The sequence below is a fragment of the Tupaia chinensis genome, unplaced genomic scaffold (genome assembly GCF_000334495.1).
Source record: "Tupaia chinensis unplaced genomic scaffold, TupChi_1.0 Scaffold000067_1, whole genome shotgun sequence".
Lineage (NCBI taxonomy): Eukaryota > Metazoa > Chordata > Mammalia > Scandentia > Tupaiidae > Tupaia > Tupaia belangeri.
Genome location: NW_006159526.1, coordinates 2,653,913 through 2,661,489, shown reverse-complemented (window position 1 = coordinate 2,661,489; position 7,577 = coordinate 2,653,913). Strand labels below are relative to the sequence as shown.

The 7,577-nt window shown below is 61.9% G+C and overlaps 1 protein-coding gene across 1 annotated transcript in view; it reads right to left on the bottom strand.

The window, feature by feature from the left end:
- The window catches only part of BCAM (basal cell adhesion molecule (Lutheran blood group)), a gene marked incomplete in the record, with an annotated part of 33,333 nt that overhangs the window by 22,111 nt on the left and 3,645 nt on the right, over positions 1-7,577 (bottom strand). Inside the window, 9 exon segments of the mRNA XM_014582617.1 lie at positions 2,177-2,333; positions 2,643-2,779; positions 3,223-3,316; positions 3,319-3,410; positions 3,482-3,578; positions 3,785-3,855; positions 3,934-4,162; positions 4,681-4,802; positions 6,939-7,129. Of these exon segments, the coding sequence (XP_014438103.1) occupies positions 2,177-2,333; positions 2,643-2,779; positions 3,223-3,316; positions 3,319-3,410; positions 3,482-3,578; positions 3,785-3,855; positions 3,934-4,162; positions 4,681-4,802; positions 6,939-7,129 (1,190 nt within the window).

Below are 7,577 nucleotides of genomic sequence, written 5' to 3'. Positions count from 1 at the left end.
AACATGCTGTGTGTGTGTGTGCGTGCTCAAGATCCCCAGAGGAGCGTGGAGAAGGCATTGCGGCAGGGCCATCCCCTCAGAAGCTGATCTCTCTCTCTGGTGAGAGCACAAGCCCTACATGAAACTTTATAAAAAAGAGAGAGAGAGAGAGAGAGAGAGAGAGATAGAGAGATAGGAATAAAGAAAATACAATGCCAGGACCAGCAGGTGGCATGGTGGTTTAGACGCTGGACCCTCACGCATGGCCGACCATGGTTCAAGTCTCGGGCCCGGCGGCTTGCTTTCTCACTTTCTCTCTCTCTCTCTGTGTCTTTCTGGTCAAAAATAAATGAATGAATAAATAGAATTAAATAATTATTAAAAAAAAAAAAAGAAAGAAAAAGAAAATACAATGCCAAACTTGGCCACTTCCCTCCAGAGCTCTGAGCCTGAAGTTCATGAATAACTTGGAGGTGTGTGGTGTTCCTCTGGGACTTGCCACCCAAACCCTTGCCCTCTCCTCCCTCCTACCTCCTCTGCCATCCTTCTCATTAACTATCTGCCCTTTATGGATCCTCCTACTTCTCTCCCCCTCTGACCAGTCCACCCTCCCCTGAGCAGTCAGAGGGATCTTTTCAACACACGCTGGTTAGTTCTCTTCTCTTAAAAGCCTGCTGTGAATCCCAGGACCCTTGGCCAAGCTCCTTGACCCAGCCTGCAGGATCCAACCTGGTCTGGCCCTGTCCACCTTGTGGACAATCTCCTACCCTCCTCTTTTGCCCACTCAACTCTAGCTACCCCGTTCGCTTGCTGCTTTTCTCACGTACACCACCTTGGGCCCTGCTGCAGGGCCTCTGCGCATGCTCTTCCAGCCCCTGGGATGCTCTTCCAGCTCTTTGCGAGTCCGAGTCTACTCTTTGCTTTCTCACTCAGACATTTCCTTCGCATGAGACTTTCCTGATCCTCTGTTACGGATGCCAGGGTCTCCCCTCTGACAGGGGAGGGTTTATTTCCCCAGCTGCCGAAGACTATGACAGCTGTCGGCCCTCAGCTGTCAGCCCTTCCTGGGGACTGCCGCAGCTGTGAGAGCCCCTTGCCCAAGGTCGTGCCCCCTCCCTTGGGCAGCATGCATCCAATGACTGTTGGCACAGGGATAAAAGGCCCCGTCCCCACGCCCCCACTGGGGACAGCTGTGAACGTCACCCAAGTGGAGCCCCCTTCTCTGGCCAGCCTTGCGTTCTTCACCTCCATACCCCCAGCAGACGTGGTGCGCCCCAGAAACTCGCTGTTCACAGATCTCCAGTCAGAATGTGCCTCCCGGGGCTATAGACCGCAGCAACCCGCATCGACAGCAATGCCCACTCTGGACTGGTGGTTAAGGGAGCTGGCTCCCACATGGCCAACTGTGGTTCGAGTCCCAGACCTGGCAGCTTACTTTCTCATTTTCCCGCTCTCTTTCTTTCTCTCACTCTGTCACTCTCTCGTCAAATTAAATCAATACATAAAATAAATAAAATAAATAAAGTGCAATAAACTAATAATTTAAAAAAAATTAAAATAGCGCTGATCCCTCACTAGTTTCTCCATCCCAGCAGCAGAGCCGTGTGCTACGAGTGTTCGTGTGCTGCACACCATGTCTCCCCTCGGCCCTGTTCAATCGGAGGGCCCTGGCCCGCCTTGTTCACAGCTGTGTCCCCAGTATCTGACACAGGGCCCACCCCAGGAAGGGGAACCGAGAACAGAGCCTGTCCCCAGCTTTGGGGAAAGAAAATTGAGAAGGGTTCTTAGATGCCCAGGACCCAGGAAACCGGCGAGAACTGGAAGGCAGAGCAGGGGGGTTAAGGAAGGAGTGAGGGAGGGCTTGGGTGCGCCGAGGTGAAGTTCACAGGTGGGTCTTAAAGCTATGTTGAGGCACCTGGGCTTCCCCCCCCCCAGGGCTCTCTCAGCGCCTTGGCAGGGTCTAAGTAGGGGAGGGCCAGGTTCTGTGCTTTGGAAAGAGCTCTCTAGCTAGCACGCGGGGTAGACTGGAGGAAGTGGAGGCAGGGACCCCGGGGAAAGAACAGGGGCAGATACCATGAAAATGAAGAGAAAGGGCGGAGGCAGAGTATTCAGGACAGAGCTGCGGCAGGGCTGTGGGGGTGAGGGCGGAGGGCAGCTGCTGCCAGGGCCCCGCCCTGCCCTCTCCCAGGGCTCTCACAGGCCACGTGCAGCTCCAGGGTCTGGGAGAGCTGCACGCCCTCGGCGGCATCGTAGTCCTCCACCTTGCAGCCGTAGGGCCCGCTCTGGCCCCGACGCACCCCCACCAGCGTCAAGTTCCCCTCCAGGTTGACGTTCAGCACTTCTTCCTGCTGGTCCTGGGGGACCGGGGAGGAGGAGGCAGGCTCAGGAGTGATCCCGGCCCAGTAGGGTGATGCTAGGTCAGGGCTCACCGAGTTAGGGTCACACAGGGCAGAGTCCACAAGTCAGGGCCAGGGGGGACCCAGGCAGAATCACGCTACGTCAGGACGCGCTCAGATCAGAAGTCAGAGGGCCCCAACTTAGTGCGCAGGTGCCAGGGCAGGCGGGGATAAGCAGGGGCCACCCAGTCAGGCATCAGGGCAATGCAGGTTAGGAAGTCACTGCGGTCAGGGGCAGGGGTTCCCAAGGGATCCCAGGAGGGTCACCTGAAGGCGGAAAAACGTGTAGTCCAGGCTGGGGCTGCCGTCGCCCCGGCAGAGCAGCTGCACGGAGTCCCCCTCGCGCACCCAGCCCTCTGTGGTGGACGGGCTGCCCACCCAGAACTGCACGTGCTCTGTGGGGTCTGAGGGAAGGGCAGGGGAGACGGGAGCCATGGTGAGGGCACAGGTCAAGGCTGGAGAGGGAGCCGGGTCAGCCCTGTGTCCAGGGCACGGCTGCAGTTGGCCAAAGGCTAGTCTTGGCTTCAAGGCTCAGGTTCACATTTACTCTGAGATCGGGCACCAGAGAGTGTCAGAGGGGGAGATAAGCAGAGGTACAGGTCAAGGGTCAGAGGTCAGCATGGGTAACAGGTCAGTAGGAGTTGGGGTCAGATGTCATCTGAGACCCAGTTCAGTGTAAGAGATTGGAGCACACGTTTAGTCTTGAAGCCTCATGGACTTCTGGGTGCTGCGTGGGGGTCAGAGCCAGAATGGGGCTCGTACTACCAATGGAGGTCAGAGGTCAGAGGTCAGCACCAACTCACATTTCAGCATGAAGCAGAGGAGAGGAGGGCCAGTGAGGACTCACAGTGCAGGGTGAGGCGGAAGGCAGGGCTGTCCAGGAGGCCGTGGCTGGCCGCCGGCAGGTCGGCGCGGGCGGTGCAGTGGAAGCTGGCATCGCATCCCGGTCGGCCTTGCGGAGCCGCAGATAGAGGGTGCTGGTGAGGGACAGCAGGCCCGAGGCCTCCCGCACCGTGCGGCTGGTCATGTAGCCCTCTGCAGGAGAGAGGGGCCGTCAGCCAGCCCTGTCCCTGCCCGCCCCGCCCAGCTCAGGCCACGCCGCTCACCCGGGTTCATCTCCATGGGCACATCCAGGTGCTGCCCGCTCCGATACCACATGATCTGGGGGACCGGGTTCCCGTTCCGGCTGTTGCAGGTGGCAATCTGAGCAGACAGGCATGAGCCTGGGCTTCGGCCGGGGCTGCGAAGTCCGGACCCTGTTCCCTCAGGGGTTCTCCCGACTCGGGTGCAGAGACGGGACGGAGCCCGGGAGCCTGACCCCCAGTCCTTCTCAGACCTCCTCCCGCAGGAGCCAGGAGTTCAGGCCCCCGGGTGCTCCCACCCTGGAACCAAGGTCGCCCCCGAGGTACCTCCTGGGCAGAGTCCTCCATCACAGACAGCGTCCCTTTGTTGGGGATGACTTCCGTGGTCTCTGGTTTTGCTATGGGAAGATGGTCACATCAGGGGCCCCGCAGAGCCCTCAGCCCGCCCCCTCCCAGGGGTACCCGTGGATGCTCACCGAACACACGGAGCCGCACGGTGGCCTCAGCCGTGCCCGCCGTGCCGGCCCTCACCACGCACACGTAGTCCCGCTCGTCGCCCACCTGGGCCTCAGCCAGCACCAGGCGCCCCTGGGAGTCCAGCTGGTATGGGGGGCTGCGGCTCTGAGTGTCATGCACGGTGCCCTGGAGCTCCGAGCCGTGCAGCTCCGCAGAGGCCAGGCGGCGGCGGGCCCTGGAGCGGTCGGTCTGAGGGTGGGCAGACAAGATGGGCTCGGCTGGGCTGGGCAACCCGGGTCTCCCCTGCCCTTTCTGCTGCACTGGGGGCCTGCCCCTGTCCTCCGTTTCCTCTGGTCCCTCTGTTCCTCTCCCGCCCTCCTGCCCCCACTCCCCCTTTCTGCCTCTCTCTTCCTCCGTCTCACTCAGCCTGTCTCTCCTCTCTGTCCCTCCCCGTCTCCATGTTCGCTCCTCTTTAGTGCTGCCCCTGAGGCTCTGGCTCTTCGGGGTGTCTGTCTCGATCGAGTGCCAGCCCTCTCTGAAGGAGGCCGTCTTCGGTCTCGACTCAGCCAGGCCCAGACACCTGGAACTTGGAGCGTCCCTTCCCCTCGGTGGGCCTCAGTTTCCCCGTCTGTGAAATGGACATGCAGCTCGGCCATTTCTTGTCAATGCCTCTGGTCCTCTGGGCTCTGACGAGGGATGAGCGTCCGTGGTCTGCTGTACCCGATTCCCAGCACCCGCCGCCCCCAGCTTCCTGCCCCAGCACTCACAAGGAACCATTCCAGCACGTAATGGCCCTTGACTCCCACGGGGGTGCAGTCCAGGGTGACGGACTGTCCTCGCATCACCTCCACCAAGGGGGTCGCAGACACGCGGACCTCGGCCCGGGCACCTTCAGGACGGAAACTGCGCTACAGCTGCTGCACCCAGGGATCCCGCAGACAGTCCCTCCACCCTGGGCCCAGGAGGATGGCCCTCGTCCTCACACCCAGGGGCCCAGGTCCTTCTCGGATCCAGGGGTCTGGGCCCCCATCCCTTCTCCCTCAGACCCAGGGGTCCAGGCCCCCTGCCCCTCTTCCCCCAGACCCAGGGGCCCAGATTTTTAGTCCTCTCTCCCTCAGACTCTGCCCTCTCTCCCTCCACCTCTCATCTCTGCATCAGCCCTCACATGGAAACACTTTGGTTCATTCGCTGCCCAGGGCCCCCCAGTCCCTCCTGCCTCAGACTCAGGGATCTGAACCCCCAACTCCTCCTCCCCCAGATCCAGGGATCCAGGCCCCCTGCCCCTCTTCCCCTAAACCCAGGGGCCCAGATTTTTAGTCCTCTCTCCCTCAGACTCTGCCCTCTCTCCCTCCACCTCTCATCTCTGCATCTCTGAGCCTCAGACCCCAAGTGTGTTCCTCTCCATTCTTCCCTCCACTCGCCGAGCCCCAGACCCCTGCCCGGGGCTGCACAGGCCTGGTGGCCTCCGTTCAGTGCTCACAGGGTATGTGTCCGCCCTTGTTTCTCTAACCAGAGCAGACACTCCTCCAGGGCAGGGCCAGGCCAGCCTCATCCCTGTGCCTCCAGCCCTGCGGGCAGGGCCTGGCACAGTGATGTGGAATAAATGTCTCTCTCCAATGGGTCTCCATCTCTCCACCCTGTGAGTATCTCACCCTAGGCCTCCATCTCTCAGTGCCTGTCTCTGCCTCTGTGTCTCTCTCTCCTCTCTCAGTCTGCCGCCTCCTCCTCCAGGTCGAGGAGTTTCTCGCCCTCTCGCCCTCGCCCTCTCGTGAGTAGGGGGCTAGGGTGTGGACTGCGTCTGGGTTTGGAGCTGGGGCGGGATGAGGGTGTGGGGGTGGTGAGGGGGACAGGGCTGGGCAGGTTTCAGGAATGTGGGAGGGACAGGCTGGCTGAGACCTGCCCGGCTTGGCGCCAGAGCCCCCTAACACGCCCCAAGGCCCCCCTGTCTCTCTGATAGAACAGCGAAGGGGGTAAAGTAAGTCCTTCAAGCAGGACCAAGATGAGGCCCAGGTCCTGGGGCCTGAGGGGTAAGAGACCTGGGGGTCTGGACTCCTTGGTCCTGGGGGATTAGGAGGCCGGCCGGGCTTTCTGTTCAGGGTCCCTGCAGCTAGGGCAGTTCTTGTCGCGAAGCCAGCACGCCCTCTGGCCTTCTGGGCTGACACCCTGACGTAGCCCTCCGTTCTTAGAATCTCCTTCCCTTTCCCACCCAGCCGGGCCCAGCCTTAACCTCGGAGACCCACTATTTACCACGCTCGTGCCAGCAGGCCAGATTCCCAGGCACCCACCTCTGGCCCCCGCCTGTCCCCAGGGAGGAGGTGGGGGCCAGGCTGGTGGCTGGGCTGGCTGGGCGCTGCACACAGCAGGGTAAGCCAGCGAGGTCCCTTCTCCTCGGTCTTGCTCATCGCCCGGTGTTCTCAGGTCCCCAGCCCCTCAGGGCGCCTCCTGTCCCACCACCACGCAGGTGTGGGGCTTCATCTGGGCCCCAGGAAGCGGAAGGGTCACACGGAAACACTTTGGTTCGCTCGCGCCTAGGGCTGGTGCTCCAGTTCTGGCCCCGAGGGAAGCGGGTTCTTGGCAGAGTCTAGACTCTGAATTCGGTTGGGAAAGCCCTCAAACATGTATGAATCCTGGTTTTCAGTCACCAGCTTCCCTGGGGGGAGGGACGGGGGTCTCCGAATCTCTCAAACTTGAGAACCTTTGAGGGGAGAGCGCTGAGCTGTCGGACTTGTGTTCTGGGGGGAAGGTGCTCTGGTCCCCCGACGCCTGGGTCCGAGGGAGCAGGGTCTGGGGACCTGGAGTCCAGGTCCTGAGCACCGACTTCTCAGGTCTCTTAGATCTACCGCCTGATAGTCTCCCCTTCCCTGCTCTCTCCAGCCCGGCTGTCCCCAGCGCTCTCGTTGGCAGGGGTACCTCCCAAGACACCCAAATCTCTCCTCCCCCGGGTCGGTGAAAGCTTTCCTCACGCCTTCCCGAGGTCGCAAGGGGCCACCGCCTAGTCTCACCCTGCTTTCGGCCCAGGCCATACCTCGGTGCGCCGCCAGCAGGAGCGCGAGCAGCAGCAGGCGGGGCGCCCTGGGGCCCGGGGGCCGCCTCCCGGCCCCTCCTGGTTCCCCCCGGTCTGGGCGCCCAGCCAGGACCTCCCACTGCCCGCAGTGGACCTCCCAATGCACCGCCTGGCGCGGCGCTCCCTCTGCCCCCAAGCCCCGGGCTGCCCCGCTTAGGCGAAGCGCACCGCGGCGGGGGACCTGCCCGACCAGCTAGCCAGTGTCCTGAGCGGGGGTCGCACCAGTCCGTCGTGCACCTTCTCCCCTGCATTCTGACCAGTGGCCTTGGGGACTCGTTCCCACCGTGGCCAGTAGCCTGGGCTTGCCTCGCCGATCAACCAGATGGCCCCAGTGCAACCAGTGGCCTGTGCCGGCCTCTCCCTACGCCAGCGCCCAGCCTGCCCAGTGGCCTGGAGCAGCCTCTCCCAGCATGCGCTGTGATGCTTCCCCTGGGGCCAGGGCCCTGGGCCGCTCTGCTTGTCTGACCAGTAACCTGGGACCGGCCAGTTCAACCTCTTATCGCTAATGGTTTTCAAATCCCAGTTCCTTGGGGTGCTCTTTCTAGAGCTCTCCCCCAAAGGCCTTCTCACTCTTCCCCCATCCAGGGAATCCCAGGAATG